At 37.3% G+C, this 25339-nt stretch overlaps 1 protein-coding gene across 1 annotated transcript in view; it reads right to left on the bottom strand.

Annotated features, from left to right (window-relative positions):
- Kdm7a (lysine demethylase 7A) overlaps positions 1-25339 on the bottom strand; it is a 64270-nt gene that overhangs the window by 6816 nt on the left and 32115 nt on the right. Inside the window, exons 4-19 of the mRNA XM_034519262.2 lie at positions 25040-25200; positions 23398-23539; positions 22733-22919; positions 21619-21781; positions 18379-18466; positions 16906-17012; positions 11538-11629; positions 8852-8941; positions 7338-7547; positions 5703-5827; positions 5360-5514; positions 3975-4072; positions 3271-3419; positions 2929-3137; positions 1440-1525; positions 255-522 (exon numbers count right to left, since the gene is read on the bottom strand). Coding sequence (XP_034375153.1) covers positions 255-522; positions 1440-1525; positions 2929-3137; positions 3271-3419; positions 3975-4072; positions 5360-5514; positions 5703-5827; positions 7338-7547; positions 8852-8941; positions 11538-11629; positions 16906-17012; positions 18379-18466; positions 21619-21781; positions 22733-22919; positions 23398-23539; positions 25040-25200 — 2330 coding nt within the window. The remainder of the gene's footprint in view (positions 1-254; positions 523-1439; positions 1526-2928; positions 3138-3270; positions 3420-3974; positions 4073-5359; positions 5515-5702; positions 5828-7337; positions 7548-8851; positions 8942-11537; positions 11630-16905; positions 17013-18378; positions 18467-21618; positions 21782-22732; positions 22920-23397; positions 23540-25039; positions 25201-25339) is intronic.

The raw sequence follows: 25339 nt of genomic DNA, 5'->3' as shown, positions 1-25339 counted from the left end.
TTTACATTATGATTCATAACGTTAGAAAAATTACAGTTCAATAAAAGTAATTTTTATTGCTGAAGTAGCAATACAAATAATTGTATGGTTGGAGGTCACCATAACACGAGAAACTGTATTAATTGGTTGCAACATTAGGAAGGGTGAGAAGCACTGTTCCTGCCTACTGCCACTGCCTTCACTCACACTTACAAATACACCTAACCTTTCTTATAACTGTGTTTTTTAAACTGTATTTAACCAGATACAGTTACCTTTTGTTGCTTGGTTGCTGATAGGTGGTGGGTTTGATGCAGGTCTCTTGGTGGGGTGAAGGGGCACTGAAAAAGAAGTTTCACCAACAGGCCTTTCTGGGCTTAGACTGCCATTACTTATCTGGCATGAAACCAAGCTGGGATTCAGCATGTACTTCCCATTCTGAATGCTTGAGTTATTGCTGTCCACACAATGCCTGCTTTGTGCCTTCTGATTGATTTCTGAAGAGCTTTCCTTTTTGATATATTTCTGGCTTCTACTTAAGTCCTAAATAAGGAAAGAAAGAAATGTAGCTAAAATTTTCAGATTTCAGATAAATGAGGTATTTAAATCTCTCTCTGCATTAACAAATTCAACAAAGATAAGAATTCTCCTTCTCTAGTTTGTGTGTATGGGTATGGGTGTGTGTATGTGTGTGTCCAAACATCAGGATACATGTGTGGAGGCCAGAGGATAACTTATGGGAGTTGGTTCTTTCCTTCTGCCACATGAGTGCCAAGTATCAAACTCAGGACATCAGTTTCAATGACAAGTGCTCTAACAAGGGCTAGACAGACCCTCATCTTCATGATGGTCATGTCTATAAAAGACATAAAAGTTTGGAAGATTAGTTCCTAAGTCAAGATCAAACAAGCAGAGATGTTGCCTACTCTCCTGTAATAAGGGGGTAAAACTAAATAGAAGCAGAGGACTCACAGTCTCATTGGCTCATCCTGGGTTCTCAATGTAATGAACTATACCTTTTCAGACATGTTATTTCACAACTTCAGAATTGAGTTCCCTCCTTCTACATGTGGGTCTCAGGAATACCCAGGCCAACAGGGTAGGTACGGAGCAGGCATCTTTACCATTGCCCCTCCTACTTGTTGTAACTTAGCTTGTATAAGGCTCACCTCTACTGTATTTGCTGGAAAAAATTTCAAGAGCAAGGGCACATGCCTGGTCTTTCTTTTAACTAGAAGACCTCTTTCAGATTCTTTTGATAATCAAGTCAATTTGTAAGGAAACAAATGTTACTGATAAGTCTTGAAATTAACTGAGAGGTCAAAACCAACATCAAAAAAGAAAAGAATTAAACAGTTACAAGTTTTTTGTTTTTTTTTTTTTTAAAAAAAAAAAAAAAAGAGCAAAACCAATATTGAATATTCTAAATCGCTTCTTCATATTTTCACTTTGGAATATACCTGAGCATTAAATCTAGAAGTTCGATCAAACTGTTTATTCCAGGAAGAAGTCATCAAATCCTGATCTTCAGTCTTGGCATGGTATCCTAGAAAGAAGTTTTGATTAAATTATCTTTGCAAAAATTTATTTTAAACAAAACTTGCCTAGTGCTTACAAGTGAAATCAAAAGTATGCTGACATTTTGCTTATACATTAACTATTTTATTCACATACCTTTTATTTTACTACACTCCTTAAAACAAACAAAATCCCACAGTTAGCAACTCACAAACTGCTATTTCTTTCAATTTTCTTAAAACTGTCTTTATATGACAAGTTTTTGTGCTAGATGCTAGAAGACCTACAGTCAAGTACTACGGCCATGTGTTAACTGATGTAAAGCGAATGCAATACATATGTCTCTAAAATGACATTTTCCATTAGGACAAAAGTATATATTTCTCTGTATTAAGGGACCAGAGTATAGGAAGGCAAAATGGAGCAGAGAAAGACAGGAAAACCCAGATTTAAATTTGAGATCTTCCAAGTACCAATGCAACTTTAGACAAGCTATTGAATCTTTCCAAGCTTCTCTTTCTCTTACACAATATGAAAAATTTGGGGATCAAGTAGTCTTGAGTTCAAATTCCAAGAAATTTCAGTAGCTATGTACAGTGTGTGCAAGCTAAATTAACCTCATTAAATCATACTTCCTTTTCATGTAAATGGTGGTCAAGGTCCTGATACATAGACCCCAGTTACATGGGACTGAAAACAATTGCTACTTGTCTTTTCTCAATCCTAAGATTTTGGGGAGATCATTTTTTCCCTCTGAAAGCACAGAGAACTCTAGATGGCATTACTGACATGCTGGGTCTGCTCTTTTCCTAACATTCTCTTTTCAAAGAGTTTGAGAAAGCATAGCCTCAGGGGAAAAAAAAAAAAAAAACTACTCAAAACTTGTCTCTCCTCTCCTAAAAGAAAAACGAATGGATTGCAGACCATTTAGAAAAGCAAACATTCCTTCCACTCTGAAAGCTCTTACAATTGGTCACAGGAAAACAAGACTATCTTTGCAAGAGCAATGATAGAATTAGGCCTGTGAGCACAAGACTCAGCCCCAAGTAATTTACATTTTGAGTTTTAACTTACATTGAGTTTTAAGTTACTTTAGTTAACTGTTAAGTTATTTTAGTTAACTGTTGCATGTAGGTACATGTATACCACAGCATGTATGTGGAGACAACATGTGGGAGTTGGTTCCTTCCTTCTACCATGTGGATTCTGAGGATCAAACTCAGGTCATCAAGGGCTTAGGAGTAAGCCCACTGAGCCACCTTGCTGACCCTAATTTTGAGTTATGCTTGCACTTTAGGTGACTATATAAAGTACTTCTTACAGTAGACAGTCCTTATTTATCCATATGCTCTCTAACCTCAACAATATCACAGAACTACTAAATGTGGAGGCATATATTACTTTTCAGACACTGATATTTGTGTTTCTTACCAAATTCCACTGGTTTACTGCAGCGATACAACTGCCTAAACTCAGGGTTACTGCTGTGGTAGCTGCTGGGATCCTGGAGAGAGTTCTTCTCACCACTGCAGTCTGTGCTTTGTATCTGTCTTTGTAAACATGTGGAATAGTGCAACCCTGCCATGGACAGCATGCCCTGAATAGCTTCTTCTTCTGTGCTCGTCGAGGTAGGACATTCCCTAAGGAGCAGGTGATCCAAAACACAATAGTGTATTTTTTTCTGATGAAATGATTTAGTACACTTGAAAACTAAACAGTGTTTTCACAGCATTTACATCACAATGTAACTACTACTACCATCAGCAAGCCTACCTTTTAACTGGAATTTCATTTCTAGATGGCTTCTGGCTCTTCTGAAGGAGGTTCCTCACTATATCAGATTCCTCTTTAAAGTTTGATGTTATTTCATGTTTCTTTTCATCACCTGAACTTTCAGAATCTTCAGCGGCAAAATTAATTTTCTGAAATAATAAGTAGAAACAAAGCTAAAAAGAAACTGATCAAGGCTGTACACACTAACTAGTTTATCTGTAGAAGTTAGAATCTTAATTATCATAAAACTACTTCTGTATTTCATATCAAAATTTGAAAATCTCGACAGGCAGTGGTGGCTCACTCCTTTAATCCCAGCACTTGGGAGGCAGAGGCAGAGGCAGAGGCAGGCGGATTTCTGAGTTCGAGGCTAGTCTGCTCTACAGAGTGAGTTCCAGGACAGCCAGGACTACACAGAGAAACCCTGTCTCGAAAAACCAAAAAAAGAAAATCTCTAGCAATAGTAACCTACTACCTGAATACAAAGCACACAGTTACACACTTAAAGGTAAACTATAGCCTGTCAGAAACATAAGCAGCAGTATTTCTCCCTCCACCCTTACCACAGCCAAATAAAAATGCTTATGAACATGGTATGCTCACACGGAGCAGAGACAAGCTATGGGAAAAGCTCTGTCATCAACATTCTTACTCCAGGTGACACCCCACCCAATGACACATAAGCCTTGGGGTTCTAAGCATACCAGTGCAGTGCAGTCAGGTCCAGAGTCTTCTGAATCAGAAACATCAGAATATTCTGATGGTCTACTCCTGAGTTCCGATTTCACACTTGTCAAGATTCCTGATGAAAAAGAGAGGAGATAAGAAACAGTCATGACCTCTAAAGTGTACCCAGTTTCAAGATAACTTTCTAGCTCCACACCTCTCCTTTCTTACTGATTTTATTTTCCCATCTTTTTCTAATTGACCAAGATAAAAACCGACTGATGTATGTCCTTAGAATATTTGTGGTATTTCTCTTTGCAAAAAACCAAACAAAAAGAATTTTTTTAAACTACAAGCTGCTTCTGACTTTTCCCTTTCCCTTGGTTTTCTCACTAGAGGGAAAAAAAAGGCAACTTTCAAAGCTCAAGAACATTTATAGACAGACCGTGGTTTCGAGCAGTTTATAATCTGGGCTTTTAGAACAGTGCCTTTCTCTTCCACAAGCACTGATGCATAGCAACTGTTCCATCAGCTCTAAGTGATGGACTACCTTGCCCTGACATAATAACTACCAGCTACAGTGGGCCAAATTTACTGGGAATTAGTGGAAACTGAGATATTCAAAATGAATTTGATAATATTCATTATGCAAAACACTTTCATCACAAAAATAAAATAATGATTTTAATTATGTTTTAAATGGAAAGCTATAAGCTGTTCTTAAAAACTGTTTAGGAATTAAGACCTTATTCAAAGAACAAAGACTTCAAGGAGAAGGTGATATTACTACAGTGTTTGATATTCCTGTTATTACTTATTTGTCAATAACCAATTAATGCACCAGTAGAAGCTTCCTGTCAACAGGTATCAAATAATATCGCACTACCTGGATTCCCACTAGATACAGATCAGCCAACCAGATGTCTCTTTTTGTTTTGTTTTTGTTTTGTTTTTCAAGACAGGGTTTCTCTGTGTAGCCCTGGCTGTCCTGGAACTCACTCTGCAGACCAGGCTGGCCTCGAACTCAGAAATCTGCCTGCCTCTGCCACCCAAGTGCTGGGATTAAAGGTGTGTGCCACCACCACTAGGCCAGATGTCTCTTCATTATGAGAATGAAAGACATGTTACCATATGTAAAGTTAAGTTAAACTTGAAACTCATTTGGGACAGAAGAGGCCATAAAGCATTATGAGCTTTTAAATGACTTTTAAAACAGTGAAATCTATCTAGGTCTTGCTAACCATCACATACCCATTTACTGGTAATCTGTCCCTAGTTACTATACTTGACATTTACATTCAGCACCTTCCTGATACTTCAGACTTTCCAACAGTATTATAAAATGCAAACATTTTCAATCCTATGACAATTCAAACACAAACAAGTTACCTACTGCCATATTAGCAAAAGGATGAAAACATACTGTTAAGTGGTTTTGGAGATCCTTCACTTTCTGCCTCCTCTCTTCCTGAGCTCTGTTCTGTCTTCATGTTTGCCTTCTTTGTTGGTTTCTTGTCTTCTTCATTTTCACTATCTGCTGTATAAAGACTCCGATCTGCAAACAGTTGTCTCTCATCTCTGTGCCACAGAGGAAAAATAACTGCATCAGAAATCAGAAGGCTCTGTGTTCCCTCCCCTCCACTCAGACAGAGACGAGAACTGAGACCCTTTCCTCTAATACAGTTGTCTCTGCAATAATGTTGGGATTAATGGACAAAAGGGGATCCACCCACAATTAATCTGACACTTTGGTCTACTTTACGTACTTAATTATTCTTCCATTTGTCAGCAGTAATCGTAGATCATTATCTTTTGCTCTCCATTCAGGTACCGTGGAAGATGGCTGGAGATGCTTGTTGAATTTTCCATTCAGTTTAGAGCTCAAAATGTCCTTAAAGTACAAAGCAGAACTGACTCAATCTCTGCCTTCAGATAGGCCTACTCAACTAAAAAAGACTGCTGTCCCTCCTTCCATGGTCCTGCCTGCCTTGTAGAGGGATGGGTAGCGGTCTAGGGTCTGGGAATATCTCAGTGTCCCATAATCCAGAGCTCCTCATTCCAACACATGCAGAATGGTTCATCTTTCAGCAGGGCAATTTAGCAATAAAACATATTTTCTAATATAAAAGGCAAAATCTGCATAAAGCAAATCCAAACACAGGCCCTTTTTGTAGGTCCTGAAGGGTTGGAGTCCTTGGTGTTTCCCCTTAGTGAAGTGTAGCAGTAGACCTTCCCACTCCCTAACCCTGACCTCACTCCTTCCCACTAAGACTACATCCACACTGCCACCAGCAGGCCCAAGAGCCACCACACATAAAGAGATCATCGGAGCTGGGTTTTTTTTTTTTTTTTTTTTTTTTTTTTTTAATGTATAAAAGATTACTTCCTGTTTGAAATCTTTCATAGTAAGTTCCCAAAATAACTATATGAGTTAAATAGATTCAGAACCATTTAATCTTAAAACAACATAGTGAAATCAAATATAAAAATATGTAAGGTGGTAATGACATGTAACTTTTAGTATTTGAACTCAGCAATATCTCTATCATACTTTCTATTAACTGTCAATCCTCTGTTTATGATGTAAAACTATGGATAATGCAAATCCCATCACAAACTCCGTAGCATGGTTTATAAAGGTTCCACACTACTCCACACTCTCCTGCCTCTGTCCAGTGTACCAGAACTTCTCCAACTTAAACAGATTTATTCTAAAAGTCTTCCTTTCTGATTGCTGGACTGGTTGCTGTTGACTCAAGGACAGGCTTTCTGTATTTATCTTCCTTAGCTATCAATTCTTTGTGTTCATTTGGTGTCTTTTGTTAGTTCAAACATCAACCCCTGACAGGTATTATGAGCACTTCAGCAAAGCAGCCAGCCACTACTATTTTTGGGTTCCTTCAAAACACTCAGCATTGGAACCATATAGTTTGTTGCTGCTGTTTGTTTGAAAAAGGGTCTCACTGTGTAGCCTAGGCTGGCCTTAACTTGCAACAATCCTCTTACCTCAAACTCCCAAGTGCTCGGATTACAGGCATGTACTATCATGCCCATCTTGAAATGCTAGTATTTTAATCTATGTCCTACCTTCCAACTTAAAACTTTGACAAAACCTACATGAGGACAGGGCTCAAGTTTGCTTGCTCTAGCATCTCCTTCAGAGTCCAGAAGAGCACATGATTATTTGGATAAACATTTATTAATTTTATTTATTGAGTTCTAAACAACGTGTCAACCAATTAATGAAATCTAGGCACCTTAACACAACACTGTTGGCTAGAAAGACTAGACTTCATGCTCTCCCACAGACAAGAATATTAGTATCTATCAATCTACAGTAGAACCAGCTTGACTGTTACATGTACGATCTGAGTGCATTTTTGATGCTGATATATACTTGCCTCCTCCCATGGACACATCTCTAATCTTTTGAGGACTTCCCTTGTATGGAGCTCAAGGATGTCAAGATTAGAAGGAGTTCGGACATTATGATCTCGAAGTTTCCTCATCTTTCTCCGGGAATGATATGGTGGAGATGCTTCATTTGAAGGCCGTGAAACTGGACACACAGAAGGAATTCCCTGAGATTTAACTGGTTTGCCACTTTCCTCCTATAAGAATCAAATTCAGAGCATGTTTTATGAAAAGGCTTCTATACATATACCTGACTAAACAACCAGAAAAATACTTAAAAATCTTAAGACAAAGTTAAAGCCTCAGCTTTCTGGAGGCCTTTATTCCCTTTTCATTTATACACTTTGTGAACAGTGCATTTCCTTGTTTTATTTGGGGAGGATTTGGGAGGGGGGGGTTGGCTCAGCTTCCCAAGTGCTAGGATTACAAACATGGACCACCACAGTGAGCTTCCATTTAGATCTATAATATTAAATTGGAGTTGACATTTTCAGAAATGATACTCCTGATTACTCAACTACTAATTTTGAGTTTATTCTGTTTTGGTTTTACTGTTCATAAGACACATATATGCACATAGAGTTACAGATAATATTCTATATATTTTTATAAACATGTTTACATATTTTATATTTGATACATTTTTGATAGGGAACCCATTTATATGCCACTACTGTCACTCTTTAATATAGTTTTACTACATCTGAAAATACACAAATTATTGTACCCACAGATAGTAAACCTGGCATTGTGGCATTTCTTGGAGTTGGAGATGTAGCTCAGTGGTAGACAGTACAAGCTTGACAAGCACAAGGTCTTGGGTTCAGTCCCCAGCACCAAGGAACAAAAGGAGGTGAGATTAATGTTTCTCACATATATGATGCTTTCCATTCTTGACACTGGTTGTAAGCCGACCTGTAACTGCTGGACTATGCTCTAGCTCCTCCCATTCTGCATAGTCATAATGTAAGATGTTAAATTACAGGAAGGCTTCCAATGAATTTCCTATTATTTCAAACTACACACTAATCAAGCTACTTTCCTGAAGAACTACTTTAATGAAAACCCATTTTTTTTCCAATATCGACAAAAGCTCACATATTTTTATGAGCTTTTATCAAAGTCATTAATCTCTCAGATGCTCCAGTATTTTTGGCCAAGGGATTCCCTAATTATTATTTCCAAGCCAGCTTCACTCAATCACTGTTTTACCCCTTCCTCTAATTACTTCATAGACATTCGTTTCTAGGTAACTGAAACTAAGCAAATCTAAACATTGTAACTTTTGTTTGAACTTTTGTAGGAACTTAAAAGAATTTATAGTAACTGCCTCTGTGGTTTTATAATAACACAATACTCTAAATTTCTCTATAAGACATCAGAAACCTAAAATCTGTAAAGCTAAATTGGCTTGTTCTATTTTCTTCACATGTGTCAGTGGTTAAATATTCACAGCACATTGGCAGATAGCAAGCAGACACAAGATCATTTCAATTCTTACCTCTATTGCTCGAATTACTTTAGAAAGTTCCTTTATAAGATGCCCAGGTCTAACGTTGTCTGGAATTTCAAAGGCATGTTCAGACACAAGCTGTATTTGTAAGTAATAAAGATAAGAAAACCAAAGTCAATTAAATATGCACAGCTCAATCTACTTTATAAAGTTCTCTGTATTTTAAAGACACAAACACTACCAGATGTTAATCCAGTCTCATGAGTTTATATACTTGGGGGAATGTCACCTAAGGAGGTCCACATTATCAAAAACATCCTCTTAAAGTTTAGAATGGAAAGCCAGGCAGTGGCGGCGTGCGCCTTTAATCCCAGCACCTGAGAAGCAGGGGCAGACAGATCTCTTGTGAGTTTAAGGCCAGCCTGGTCTACAAAGTAAGTTCTAGAATAGCCAGGGCTACATAGAGAAACCCTGTCTCAAAAACTGAAAACCAAAATTCAGCACAAAAAAGAAACAAAGTTTAAAATGTCTCACAGTGAATCTGATTTATAGAGCACCCTACACCTCAGATCCTGCTGTGATTCCAACTACAACTGGGAATAAAGAGATTAACCCTGACATTCCATTCACATTATATAAGGACTTTTATAGGGAGGGAAGACTGGTACTAAGTAATCCTTATTTTTAATGGAAAGTATAATTTGAATAAATTTGAGTTAAAAGTTTAATAGTCAAAAGCAAATGAGAAAAAGATAGCATTAACAGGAAAAAGAAATGGATTAGTAAGTGAGCATGTTTACTAACTATAAACTAGTACTATTTTATGTCTATTTATAAATATTAATCTCTACATCTAAGAACATTTTATTGTTAGATACATACTAGCTTCTATAATTTTTTTGTTTATAGCAGATTTTTATTTTTCAAAACAGTTTTGCTGTGTAGCCTTGGCTGTCTTGGAACTCAGTCTATAAACCAGGCTAGCCTTGAACTCAGAGATCCTCCTGTTTCTGCTTCCTGGGTGCTGGGTTTAAAGGCATACAACGTTCAGACTTGTTTTTAGTAGTATAACTTGCTAAAACAAATTAGATAACAACAGTACCATAAAAGAGCGCTAACTCTGTGTTCAGGTACTGTTAAGTATACTGAGTAAGCATGAACTCATTTAATCCCCGCAATATCGAAGTGATACGAACTGCAGGTTGGATATTCCTCATCTAAGATACTTGGGATCAGACATATTTTAGATTTGGGGGCACTTCAGATTTCAGACTGGAGGTGCTCAACCTTTTACAGTTATGATAATTATTGCCACATTACCAATGAAATAACTGAGACACTGAGTTAAGTAATTTAAAAAGGGATACAACTTATTACCAAGAGACATGACACACATTTCACAGCTTACACTTCATCACATTGCATAGCTGTTAAAATGCTTAGCTTTTCCTCCTCATACACATGATAAAATCGGACAGTGGCAGACATGCTTTCCTGGATGTTTCTGTAGCTCCTTGCCCTAATGGGGGTTGTAGCAATAATCCTAAAGTAAATGGGAACATGAAGCTGCAGGGACAATAGCTTTACTTATTGTTCCCCAAATGCATCCTTTTTAGTATTGATGATGATGATGATGATGATGATGATGATGATGATGGTGGTGTGTGTGTGTGTGTGTGTGTGTGTGTGTGTGTGTACACGCCTGTCGTGCATATGCCAGGGCACATGTGTGGAGGTCAGAGCACAGGTTTGTGGAGTTTCCTTCAATCTCTCCACTGGTCCCTGGGATTGAGCTGTTTGTGTGCTTGCACAGCAGGTGCTTCATAGACCCCAAGATTTTGCTGGCTCTCTTCGTTTTCTTTAATAGCAAGATTTTGTTTTTAGTTGATATTAAATCTGGAAATCATCAGCACACACAATTATCACTTATATTATTTAGTATTATGTGTGAAGTTCCATGTTTGAAGTTAAGAGTTCAAAAGCTTAGTGAAGGAGACATGGAAACATTATATACATTAATCTTTTAGTCAAAGTGTGTAAGAATATGCTACAGAAGCATAAGGGAAGGAAGAGTGAACACTAACTCCAAAGCAGATTTGGATGGACTCTTAGAAGAAGCTTGGATACCGAGAGATAACTGAACCATAAATTAGTCTTGCCCTTTCCTTTCCCTCATTTTTATATAAATCTACCATAGTGGCACAGAGCAGGGACTTGCAATCTCAGGGTCCAGCTTTACATGCTAGCCACACCATTCTCTTGGGAAAGTTACTTAAATGGGGATAGCAGCAGCAGCCAGGCCCCATACAGTAGCTACTTTGAGACTAAATGAGATCACACATGGAAAGACAAAGCCCAGTGGTTGGCATACTAAAAGCTCAGCATAGCTTCTTTTGATTCTATTTGCATGTTTGTTTCTTAGTATCTTAAATACACTTGAATTTTGTGTTTTCAAGAATAAAGACAAGCTAAAGTTCTTTACTCTCTAACCAGAATCAGTGCATCTGTCATAGAGTTCAAACTGCCTATGAAGTACAATTCCCATTCCTTTTAGATCTGGCACACAAATGCTGCCCACACACCCAAAGCTCCATTTTCATCATCATTATCATCACACACACACACACACACACAACCAAACCAAAAACAACAAAAATGAAATTAAACAAACAAACAAACAAACAAAAAAAAAAGCCCTAAAATAAAACCAAAACCCACAGCAGTAACAACTTACTTCTTTTTTCATCCATAATTTTAAAGCAGTGTGCAGTGCTTTTACTCCCTGTACTAAGTAAGTTTGAGGCTGGAAACCATCTTCTTTCAGCTCTGTTGGAATGAAGTGAGACAGCAAAGAAAGTTAAAAGTATTCTGAAGTTTTTAAAAGAATTATTTCAAGTATCAAACTTAACAACATCAAAAACAGAATAGGAAATAATCTAAAAGACAAGAAAGAAAAAGAAACAGAACTATGTGATACTAAATGCTTATTTAACCAAATTAAAAAAATACAGAAAAGTTTAAAACAAAACAGTAGGATTCCGATAGTCACTAGGCAGGTGGATCTCACAAGTTCGAGGCCACCCTGGTCTACAGAGTGAATTCCTGGGCAGCCACAGCTACACAGAGAAATCCTGTCTTGAAACCCATTCACAAAAAAAGTGGGAAAAAGATGTCAAGCTTTCAAAATAAAGTTGAGATAGCCATAGTAATATTCTGTCACTAATAAAGCATCATCTCAACACATTCAAACATTCAACTCACTAGAAAAACATTTAAAACAACAAGCCTGAAATATAGAAAACAAGATAAAAATACCATATAAGCAATTTCACAAACATAGTGGAATATTTCTAGCAAAAATAGTAAGTAATAAAGTGGACTAAAAAAACAGACAAGTAATTCGAGCAATATAACATTTGATTCAACAATCATAAGTAGGATACTGCACCTAGGAATTACAAAATGCACATTTTTTTCAGACATACTTAGCACATTTACAAAATCATCCATACCTCAGGATCATAAAAAGATCAACAAATATCCAATGCTCTAAATCACTTATATGCCCCAAATAAAACTAAGCTAGAAAGCAATACAGACAGCAGTAACATAACTACAGAAAACCCAAAATGTTTTGAAATTTAAAATTAGAGGTGTTAAGAAACATAAACTAGGAGACTTTTAAAAAGCATTGAGGCCAGAGAGATGGCCTAACAGTTAAGAGCACTTGCTGCCCTTGAAGAAGACTAGGGCTTAGTTCTCAGCACCACATCAGACGGCGACGGCTCAGAACACCTCTAACTCCAGTCCCAAGGGATCTGATGTCCTCTTCTAGTCTTTGAGGACACTTGTATACACACACACACACATGAAGATACACTAAGTAAGATATAATTAAAACCCAATCTGTGGCATATTGTACAAGCCTCTAACTTATTTCCTAAACAGTTTTTTTTTTGGGGGGTGGGGGTGGGGAGGAAGTGCATGCCTCCCACTGTGACTGTGTGTGAGGTTAGAGGACAGTTTTTCTCCTTCCACCATGTGGGTCCAGGAGACTTGGTGGTCAGGTCCTTGGTGGCAAGGACCTTGTGTATCCACTGAGCCACCTCACTGGCTTGCCACCTTATTTTTTGAATCATGGTTTCTCACTGAACCTGGAGCTCAATGACTGGACAAAACTACCTCACCAGCTAGTGAACACCAGAGATTCTCCATCTGCACCCCTCCGTTGCCACTACAGTTGACTTTTACATAGGCTCTAGAATTTGATACTCATCTCTCTCTGTTTTCGCAGTAAGCCATCTCCTCCAAACCCTCCATTACTTTAAAAGAAAGAAAGTAAACACACAAACAAAACCACACAACTCAGAATCCTTTAGTTAATTTAAAGGACTTCCTAAATCTGTTAAAGGTGTCCAAGAAAAAAAAAAAAGGCAAATTATAAGGCTAAGCGTTCTCCTTTCCTGACTATGAAGAAGTTATGCCTCAGGGCCTTTTGACACAGTAGAGGGATAAAAATGAAAGAGATATTATAAAATATTATAAATATTTTAGAAATAATAGAGATATTAGAAAATATTAGAAAAAAGGGAACAAAACTGTCATTATTCACAGATGTGACAACATTAGCAGCTGAGTCAGGTCAGTTCTCTAGACTAATTCATGTACTAGGTGATACTGATAAGGACTTGTCAAAAACCATTTTCTGTAACTGCCAAACGCTAAAAAACAATCCCAAATATTCAACAATTGTAGACTAGGTGTATTAAAATTAACATGTTTATCTTACAGACTACTCCTGCTACTAATGAAAAGGTGAAACCCATGGTTACAGACAATAGATGGATATCGCAAATGTGGTAGTGCAAGTCTGTGATGCTAGCAATAAGTGGCAGTTCATCAAGAGAGACTCTATCTCAAATCAGCAAAACAATGCCAAGGCAAAGGTCACAGGAGGGCTGGCAAGATGGCTCTGTGCAAAAGGGCTTGATTCCTGGGACCCACATGGTGAAAGGGAGAACCAGCTCCCAAAACTTATCTTCTGCCCTCCATACACAGTGGCAGACTCACATGCCTCCTACACCAAAATAAATCGATAAAATACAATTTTTAAAGGCCACAAGAGAGTATCAGTTTGAAATTTTTATATGAAATTTGCAAATAGAAAAAATTATTTTCATTTAAAACATGGGTAATGAAGCCAAAGAAAAGTATTATTGTCAAAAGTAACGACAATGATTAAGTAGAGAAGAGGAGGAAGAAGGAACCTAAGTACACTGCAGGATAATTAATATTAATTCAGTGATAGACGATGTTTCAGGATATTTGAACCTGTTTCCAGTCTGGCTGGAATACACACACACCCTTAGTAATTACCTTTAATTCCAAACAATGAAGGTAAACGTTTGTAGAAGGAAGCACTCATGTTTGAAAGAGATGTCTAATTGACTGGCAGACAAACTGCCAAATGAGAGAAAGATCTGAAAGAATATGCCCAACACTCAGGAGAAGAGAAAGGAAAGAAAAGCGACTTAAGGGGGAGACAGAGAAAACGGGAAGGAGAAAGTACAATACAGGGTGCAGTAGAGTCTCTGAGAGCTGTACTGAATTGAGAGGGACAGTAGAGCAGCACAGAGAGGGAGAAGGAGCAGTTTTACTGGAAGAGTTGTACACAGACAGGTTGCAGAGAGCAAGCAAGCTAGACACAGGTAAAGACAGAATGAGCAAGAGAACAAGGAGCCAGAAGATTAGAAAGATTGTTAAAGTTAATGTAAGGCCAAGTAGAGCAACTTAGGCGTGGCCAAGAGAGAGAATCCAGATTCAATTAATCAAGTCATCTTGGAGAGGAGTTTGAGTCAGAACAGCTGAGCTGATCCAACTGGCCAGAGTTCAGAAAGAAAGGGGTGAGCTTATTACCAAGTCTCAGAGGCTGAAAACATTCTAGGCCTAGATTAGAATGTACAGAGGCTCCCAAAGGCTCATAGGAAGTGATATTTTAGGAGGTGTGACCTTGTTAGAGTAGGTGTGGCTTTGTTGGAGGAAGTGTGGTTTTGGGTAGGCTTTGAGGTTTCAGAAGCTCAAGCCAGGCCCAGTGTCTGTCTTTCTTCCATGCCTGCAGATCCAGAGCTCAGCTACATCTTCTAGTGCCATGCCTACCTACAAGCTACAACCTTCCCAACATGATGACAATGAAGTAACCTTTGAACTGTAAGCCAGCCCCAGTTAAATGTTTTCCTTATAAGCAAGAGTTGCTGTAGTCATGACATCTCTTCCCAGCCACGGAAACCCTAAGACAGTGGCCCATAACTGCCTGCAACTCCAGTTCTGAGCAATCACGCCCACTTCTTGTGTCAGGTGCACATGGTACACAAACATACATACATGCAAACTTCTATACACATAAAATAATAAAAAATATTTAAAGGTATCACCATTTGCAAATTAACTAGTAAAACAAATTATATTCCCACTAGCACAGAGAATGAAAAAAAAGTAAATGAAGTTCCAATCTCCAACTTGACTGTTCAAACATTAAATCAAAATACAAATATATCAAAATCTGAAGTTATTTATACCCTGTTTAAAAAAAATCTTCAAGCCGGGCAGTGGTAGTGCACGCCTTTAATCCCAGCACTCGGGAGGCAGAGGCAGGCGGATTTCTGAGTTCGAGGCCAGCCTGGTCTACCGAGCGAGTTCCAGGACAGCCAAGGCTATACAGAGAAACCCTGTCTCGAAAAACCAAAAAAAAAAAAAAAAAAAAAAAAAAAAAATCTTCAAGTCTAAATATAAAAGTATTTTTTAAAATTGCATTGGGGGGAGGGGAGTGGGGATTGAGCCTAGGGTCTCAGTCCTGCTTACTAATGGACTATATATACTATATGCCCAACCCTCTTTATCCTTTGAGACAAATTCTCACTAAGTTGCCTAGGCTGGTCTTGATCTTGTCATCCTTTTGTTCTAGCCTCTCAAATGGTTGAGTAGAATTATAGATTTGTACCATCAAGCCTAGCTAAAAACATTCTTCTTCAGTTGGTTTGTATGCTAACAAGTGAATTAAACTAGCTAGCATAGCAGTCATGATGGTGATTGGCAGCACAAACATTCAGAATGCACAAATCATTCCCCTGTATTTTTTCTCCTCTCCCCTCTCCCTTCATCTCCCCTCCCCTCTTTGCACCTCTCTCTCTCTCTCTCTCTCTCTCTCTCTCTCTCTCTCTCTCTCTCTCTCTCTGTGTGTGTCTGTCTGTCTGTCTGTCTGTCTCTCAATTTTATATCATCCAATGTCTGGGATTCACTATGTATACTAAGCTGACCTCAAACTCAAGAGCTGTCTACCTCTGCCTCCTGAGTGCTAGGGTTAAAGGCATGCAGCACCACCATGCCCATCCCCTACCCCTCTAATTTTTTAGGCAAATATTTCAAAACAAGTGTTAAGTAATAGGTATAGTTAGGTAATAGTCTGTGACACAAACTACACTTTTGAGAGCAAAACACTAAAATGTGCGCAGTCCACTCATCCACTAAAGTAAATGATTATTTCCCGGTAATAAGTAGGGGATTATTATACACTAAATATTCTAGCTTAGTGGTTCTCAACCTGTGGATTATGACTCCTTTGGGGTCAAATGACCTTTTTAACATGGTGGTATATCAGATATCCTACATATCAGATATTTGCATTATGATTCATAACAATAACAAAATTACAATTTTTAAGTAGCAACAAAATAATTTTATGATAGGGAGGTTCACCATAACATGAGGAAGTATATTAAAGAAGGTTGAGAAACACTGCTCTAAGTGCTAAAGATTCTTATCAGGAAGAGGGGGAAAAATACATACTTTTAAAAGGGGGTGGGGAAGAGCCAGACTAAAGAGATGGCTCAGCAGTTAAAAGAGTGTATTGCAGGAGTATTGTTCTTGCAGAGACCTGAGTTCAGTTCCCAACACTCACATGTACAACCCCTACCCTAAACACACACAATTAAAGATAAAAATAAAATAATGTTAAAATGGAGGATGACAACTAGGAAAGTGTATCCCTCAAGGACCCTGCAATCCTACATCTTATCTCAGAATGGAGTATACAAATCATTCATTACCTTTAAGGGTTTCCAGCAAGCTTTTGGCAACAAACCAGCATATGGCTTCAAAGAAAGGAAATTTGAAAAGATCTGGTGTTTTTAATCTTTTTTCCATCTCGTAACACCTAAATGAATGAAATTTGAAGAACAGTTAGTTAGCATTTCAAAATTAAACGAAGGTAATCAACTGAAAGTAAGTAGGCCATAAGAAATATGAAGGACTGTATATTTACTTAATATCACTTTTGACAACACCAAACTGTGACCTTACTAAATTTGACAGTCTACCTAAGAATTATATTGGGGCCAAGTGGTGGTAGTGGTATATGCCTTTGATCCCAGCACTCAGGAGGCAGAATCACGCAAATCTCTTGAGTTTGAGACCAGCCTGGTCTACAGAGTAAGTTCAGGATGGCCAGGGCTACACAGAGAAACCCTGTCTCAAAAGTAAAGAAAAGTTACATTGGATATTGTAAAAGATCACTTCACTTCCTGGGATTTGTATCCTAATTTTAACAAAAAGGGATTTTATGATAGTTCCATTAATAAAACAATGTTTAAAAATCAGTTAAAATCCATGTGTTGGACAACATTGCAATACCCACCAACATTCTCTTAGGCTCTACAAAACATTCAAGATCAATAACATCCTTGACACTAGTCAAAGTACACAGATAGTTTATACAGCAAGTTAATAAGTTAATAGTTTGTATAAGACCATAGTTTGTACAACATTGGTCTCCTGTTATAGATTCCTAACAACAGCATGTATAGAAGTAGTCATCTCTGTTCCAGAAATAGCTCAAGTACAAAATGACTAAAACTTATACTGGTAGGTATACAGCCTACCATGGATTAAAAGCCTCATACTCTGTAGGAGCCACCATCTCTTTTGCTAACTTCAATAGCCAAAACATTAAAGGTTCCCATGTACACACATGGTTGCAGGAGTCACCACATCTGAGGAATCCCAAACGATCCATGGCCTTCCAAAAGGTATTTCCCCTTTTCAGAGTCATCATCACTCAGTGTCCATCATGAAGTATTGTTACTATATGTGATGTGGCTAACAGTACACCCTTTCTAGGTACAGTGAAGAGACCAAGTTAGCACAAAGGTCAGATCTCATCAAAAGTGAAATAACTATTCATCCTTTACGTGCATCAAAATATAGAGGTATTTTGATAGTAATCCTGACTTAGGGTTGCTCTGGCTCCACAGGTTATACCCAAATCTGACTAGTCATTCTCACAATACTAGTTTACAGACAAAGAAAAGTATATTTTATAAAATTTGAAATGTGGGAGTTATCATCATACTGAACAAGTCATTAATTTTATTTTACATTTGAAAGGATCCTCTAAAAGTTCCCATTCCTAATTATTCTTCAAGGCCTATCTCCACAGTCTGAAAATGTATTGTACTTTTTTATAACAAGCATAAATGTTCTAAGTAAGAACAAAAGATCCTGTGAGTATTGATGATACAAACCTGAGCTGCATGCCAATGTTGAGATTGTGCAGAAAGTTACCTCCAAAAGCCATACAGTCCTGAGATGTGAGCACAGCATGAATCCACCCTGAAACACACAAATCAGTGATGTTTCAACCTCTAAACTAAACATATGTTATCTACCTGTGAAATAAATAAATACCAATATCAGTTTACTTCATAACCTGGCACTAAAGAAGTTGGTAATTACTGTAACTGATTGACTCATTCATTTAAGTATTTATTAAAGGCCAATAATAGGTTTTGTGCTAAGTCTATTTTTTTTTCTAATTTAAAAACAATCACCTTTACAATGAAAGGTTTTACTCTGAGGCTAGTCAAATCTGGTGTGAATTAAGAAAGCACATTTTCCATTTGAAGAACTACCAAACTTCTCTGTGTTTTATGTCTCAAGTATTGATAATGTTGGTTGTCAGTGTGAATGAATATGCAAGCTACAGACTCTCTGGGCCAGCGTTTTTGAGAACAGCAGCTTAGATGACCTAATGGTTCTAGCTAGGGTTCTAGGTATTTTGATAGCAATACTGACCTAAGGATTTTTCTAGCTCCACAGGTTATACCCAAATCTAACTAATTTAGTCATTCTCACAATATTAGTTTACAGACAAAGAAAAGTATATTTTATAAAATTTGAAATGTGAAATCTGAAATTATAAAATCAATGTTAAGTAGTGGCTGTGCAATATGCTTCCCAAGTATCGCCATGAAGTAAGTCCCCTGAAAGGATAAGCAGGGAAGATCAGGGAACATGATGTGACAGGCTACTCCAAAAGAAGGAAAGGCAGACCACCAGCATTTAAATGGGTAGACACTGGGCCTATAAACATTAAATGCTGACAGTCAAATGTTTTATTTCCCACTAGAGTGTTTCAAAATGAGAGATATTTCCTACAGATTATACCTAACTTTTTAAATGTTGGCAGACTGAACATAAAGACATAAAAGTATAAATTCTGCTGGGCATTCATATAGGTAATAAGTCATATCCAATAATAATCAGAACTAGAAACTAAAATTCCATTATTTAAACAATGTACTTTATGTATAAGTAGTTTTTGCACTATTTTCCAGAATACAACTTCCCTGGACATTAAAGAAAACTATAACAATGTTTGTAGAAAGCTTGTTAGTTCCCAATAACCATAGCGGGGGTTGGGGGAAAGACCATTGCTTGGCACAGTGACTGTCCTAATACAGTCTTCAAACTAGTACCATCAGTCAGCAACATCTCAGAGATGCAAACCATAAGGCCCATCCTGTGTCTACTGAATCAAACCCTTAAGAGAAAGGCCCAGAAGTCTGTCATTTACCAAGCTTTCCTAGTGGTCCTGATGTATCATGAAGCTAGAGAGACCTCAAGCTACACCAATGCTGATGAATTTCAGCTGTCGCTGGCTCACATGTACTGACTTGCACTCATGCCTCTAACACTGCTGTGAGTACATGCACACTTCATAAATTATCTTTGAACTTCTTCCTTATATACTACAATAGGTCACAAAATTGACTTTGTAAGAAGTTTATTTATATATTATATAGGATGTTCTATAACTTATGAACATCAAGATTTTAAAAAGGATACAATGGAAAAATTATAAATGGCAGCACTAGAAGAGGATTTAAAGGTAGCCTTTCAAAGCTAGACATAAATCTTAATACTTCTAAATAATAATTCATTTACTCAAGCTTACATTTATTTTTCTACACCAGAGGCAAGGTAGAAAGCAAGGCATGCAGTGACAGCTCTATGAACCCTAGAACCAGTAGGTCATGCAAGCCAGAAGAACCCTGTTCTCAAAAACATTGGCCCAGAGAGCCTGCATATTCATCCATACTGCCAACCAACATTATCAATACTCGAGGAATAAACTACAGAGAAGTTTGGTAGTTCCTCAAAGAGTTAAAAACAAAACAATTCTATTTGGTATATTCTCCAAAGAATTGAAACAAAAACATGTCTTATACGTAAAAGTACAACTGTTCAAAAAACAAAAGTCACAAAAGTGGAAACAACCTAAATGTTCATCAACTAGTGAATGGAGTAAACAAACTATGTATGGTGTATCCTGCAAAGGAATACTGTTATGCCAAAAAAGATTGTTGTTTTATGGCACGGATGTGTTTAGGAAATATTATAGTAAGTAAAAGACGTTACTCACAGCTGAGCATGGCAGCACATACCCATAATCTCAGCATTCAGGAGAGGCAAAACATTTTCAGCTACATAGTAAGTTCCAGGCCAGTCTGCGCTATATGAGACCCTGTCTCCAAAAACCAACCAAACAAACCAACAAAAAACAGAATGGAAGAGAGAAAAGTAGACAGAGGGAAGAGACTAGACACAAAAGGAAACATATTAACTGTCAAAATAGGCAAACGCATGCCAAGTATATTAGTAGTTGTCAGTGGGTTAAGAAAGAAGGGAATGGCAGTGTCTGTTAAAAGGTATGGGGTTTCTTTTGAACACAATGAAACTATTCTCCACTTAGATGGCATTGATGGCTGTGTGATCATACTAATCTATTAAAAATCATTAAATTGTACCACTTAATAGGATGGTGATCAACTCTTCAAATGAACCAACAAGTAAAAAGTTCTTAGTCTTTCTTATATAAGAATATAAAAGCTACATTCCGAATATATCAAAGCCAATTATTGGTTTTAATTACAAGCTGACTCCATGTGACGACTTTCTAGAGGTGGTTCTTTTAGTAACAGGGTCCTAAGTGGGAGGTGGCCAGAAGATGAAAAGGTAAAGAAGGTAGGAGAGGTCTTGCACAAGTGTTGTCTTATGCCAAGCAAGCTAATTAATAAGTACAACATCTTATATATATTATTTCAAGAGCAGAAATAGGACAAAGTCAGCAACAGCTATCATACAATGGAACTAAGTTAGCACTAATCAAATCAGAAGCTAATCAAACAATGTTGCAAAAGGGGAACATAGGGTATCTCAAGAGCTCTGTAGACAGAGCACACAGTGGCCGTGGGACTGATAACTATAGCCCTGTAAGGTAGGAAGACTCATGTTCTCAGGATCCAAAGTAGCTCCCCCAAAGTCCCAACCCCAGGCCATTACTGGCTCTGCGCCAAGCATGTTCCTGGTTTAGACAAGGAACTATGTTATCCTCCTTGCATCAGGGCTTCAGGGAAACCCTTGGATCAGCCCAGCCCTCAACAATCAACCATGGGAAGTAGGAGATGAGATTAAAACCTTACCTGTAGGAACAAATAGGGTATGTCCCTGCTTTACCACACATTTGTAGCATTTATCTACTTTATCTCCAAAGAATACCTCACTCTGGGTCACAGATGAACTCCAAGATTCATAGAGTGCCAAATTTTCATTTGTTGGCTTTATCAAATAAAAAATCTTCTCACCCTAGAAGGAAGTAATCATACTATTTTGAAAAAGAAAAGCCAATCTCAGGATGGCCTAAATTGGTACAATTTCCCAATAAAAGGATCTAAATTAAACTGAATAAGATTTTAAGTTCAAGAAATATCACACATCTGATCAACAACTAATTCCCTAATCAGCAAGTTCAGAGCAACTAAAGCTCCTCCCACCTCCAACTGACAGAGTCAATAATCCTTTCCTATCAAAGAAAGCACTGCAAGAGAGGAAGATAAAGATTAGATAAAGAACCACAAACAGAATTATGTTAACAAGCTCCTGTCTGAGCAAAATCAGTGCTCAGAATTCACTCTCAGTACCACAAAGATTTTATAGATAACTTATAGGTAGAGTCAATGATGATGGAATGTTGATGTTTTTTAAGTGTGTTGTCTCCAGTATATAATTCATTAGCTATGTGTAATATAATTAGTGGGAATGAGCAACTAAATTTTTAATTATATTAAATTTTAATTATTTAAATCTAGCTATATAAGCCTAATGTTTATTAGGCTTATATGTAGTTCTAGATAAAGAGAACAAATAAAAACCAAAAGAATTAGTAATTTTATAGACATTTGTGGTTTATCCAACTTGTCCCATTCTCATCTTAAGGCCAGAAACAATTATCACTGTAATTTTGCTCCTTCCTTCTCATTTGGTTCAGAGATTAATGCAAATTAACTAAGAAGAGGGTAGGGACGGGGGGGGGGGGGGGGGAAAGGGGCAAAAAGATATCTAAGTAAAGAACTCAATGACTTTTCTATTACCTGAAACTGAAGAAAAAAAGAAAAAGAAAAGAGCACCAAGGCAGATGCTTAAGAAGCAGAAAAATATTTAAATGTTTACAAGTGTTACACAGAGCAAATGAATGTCCCACCAGAAAAATATGGCATGTTGTTGTTAATAAGAAAATCAGAAATACCCTACTCTTACCCAAAGGACATGGTACCACACTGAAGTCCCACCAAAGTCAATGTGGAAATCTGTATAGCTATCTTGAACTCCCATTAAGCAGTATTTCTGGACAAAGGGCTTGGGAAAGACTGAATCATCTGGCCAGTAATTTTCTACCCATGAAAGTTTTCTGGCTATATCAGGAACCTCCACCAATTCAGACATCCTTAAAAAAGAAAAAGACATATATACATAGGAACATAAAACAAATTAAAACAATTCTTCCCATGTCACCTAAACCAAGCAATTAAATGGAAATCAAGATTACTAAAACTTTAAGCATTTAAAATGAATTTTATGTCACTGTCGTCATTGTTGTTCCTCATCGTCATAGTCGTAGTCATCATCATCATGATGGGGACAAGGTTTCACTATGTAGCTTTGTCCTGGAACCAGCCTGGCCTTGAACTCACAGAGAACCACCTGCCTCTGTATCCTGAGTGCTGGGATTAAAGGAGTGTGCCACTATACCCAGCTATGTCTTGTTTCTAAATATTCCGTAAGCCTGGCAAAGCAAAGTTTAGAAGACTGCTGCCAAAAAAGATAAGTATAAAAGTCACAATTATGCTTCTTACTAAAATATCATTAAATTACATTTAGCTAAAATGCAGACTGCTCAGGAAAAACTATCCAGAGATACTCACTTCGTATCTGAAAATTCAAGGCTGATCACATTTAACACTTTTGGTCTGTTAGGATTCATGAAGTATTTAACATAATTGTGAAGTGTCATTTTGCTGTCCGCCTGCCTTGCCACATCAATAACATCTATCACTTTGTCACCACCTGCAGAAAAAAATTGCAATCTTATTATTGGCCTTAAAAGTTGCATAAATAGATGTACTATAAGCCTTCTAAGTGTCAATGGTTTTTTGTGGGTAGCTTAAAGTGACAAAACAAACAAAAACAATAAATTGGGGTATGAAAATTATCCACTGTTTCCTGGGTCTCAGTTTCCTCATGCATAAAAAAAGATCAGCTTTTCCCTTTAATTTCTATAATGCTTAAGAGTCTAAGTTTTAAAAAGGAGGGCACTGGGGAATCAGTAAACAAGTTCATCAGGGAAAATAATTTTTGCTTCACTTGTGTCTTCTAATATTCTCCATGAAGAGTCTGTCATCAAGCAAAAGCCAATTCATATTAGTATAATCTGGATGTTCACATTCTGAGTTGTGATCACCTTACAGTGTTCCCTATAAAACCATAAGATGATGCTTGCAGACTTCTGAGGCACCACCCTAGGAAACAAAACCCCTTTACAAGGGATTGCAGAATGAGTTCAGATGCAAAATATGGCAAGAGTTAAGCAATCTGAAATAGAAAATAAGGGCTCCATTCTTATGTCAATGTAACTTCATATAGACTAGTAATACTGTCACAGATTTCTTTATCTTCATATAATACATAATAGTTGTACTACTGTTATTTTAACTGAAGAGCTTTGTAGTGCTAAAAGTTAGTGAATAAAGTAGTTTGAACAACTTTTCCTATAACTAAATTAACTAACAATTTACTTATAGGCAGTTAGGTTTCAATTAAATCTAAGCCTTATCCCTTAGTTTATCATATAATTAAATTTAGATGAATGCTGAAGTCAGTGCATTTAGCTGGACTTTTCTAAATGAAACAATTATTAGAGAAAATGAATAAAGGGACATCTTCAATATGACATGCTGAGGAGACAATAGGTAGTAGTGAACACACAATTTTGAGACAAAGTGGCTTTGGCTTCTGATTCTCAAATAACACTTATCTTTTGTTACCAAATGGCATGTACAAATGACAGGAATGAAAATTTCAAGAATATGGCAATCAGTAATTTTTGCCTTTCTTTTTTGAGTCTCAAAATTACAAGCCAGTTCAGGTATTATTAAATGGCAATATTCACCAAGTCATTAACATAAATTCATGTTTGAATACGATCTTCTTTTTTTATAGCCTCTCTTCTAAAAGAGGTCAAGAAGCGGGATCCAGAAGACTAGCAAGCTCATAATTTATACCCCCGATTCTACAGATACCTAGAACCTATCCAGTTTCTTGGAATCTATGGCTGCCCTTCAGTAATGGTTTTCCTTACAGAAATATCAATTTAACAACTAAGACAGCAGTAGGAAAAGGCTAACAATGTAAAATGCTTCCTTCTTTTCTGAGCATTGCAGGTTTGTGGAATGGCTTCCAGCAGAAGCACTTGTGACTTCCTTTTCGTGACAGTCTCCATTCCACAAGACTGTTAAGACTGACAGTTTTCCATGTTTTTGCAAATACTTAAAGGAACCAAGTTCGTACCTACATAACGTTCCACATCCATCACTGAAAAAGCAGGTGAAGGGAGCCTGAGTCCAAGGTCATCTAATTTAGGGACCATAATAGGGACATCAAATCCATGTTTCTCCAGATATCTTTGTGTCAGCTGACTGCCATGCATCTTAACAATGATTTCATCGGCACTAAAAAAAGATCAAGAATAAAATGTCATTTTTGTTGATAAGCTGTTTATAAAAGTCCTATTAGGTAATGAGTTAATTCAGAAAAAAAGAATGTAGAAGCATTCGTTTCAGTGGTTCTCAATCTAATTCTCCTCTTTAA

The sequence above is a fragment of the Arvicanthis niloticus genome, chromosome 15 (assembly GCF_011762505.2).
Source record: "Arvicanthis niloticus isolate mArvNil1 chromosome 15, mArvNil1.pat.X, whole genome shotgun sequence".
NCBI classification, from domain to species: Eukaryota; Metazoa; Chordata; class Mammalia; order Rodentia; family Muridae; genus Arvicanthis; species Arvicanthis niloticus.
The sequence above is the reverse complement of the archived record's forward strand: the minus strand, read 5'-3'. Positions and strand labels throughout refer to the sequence as shown.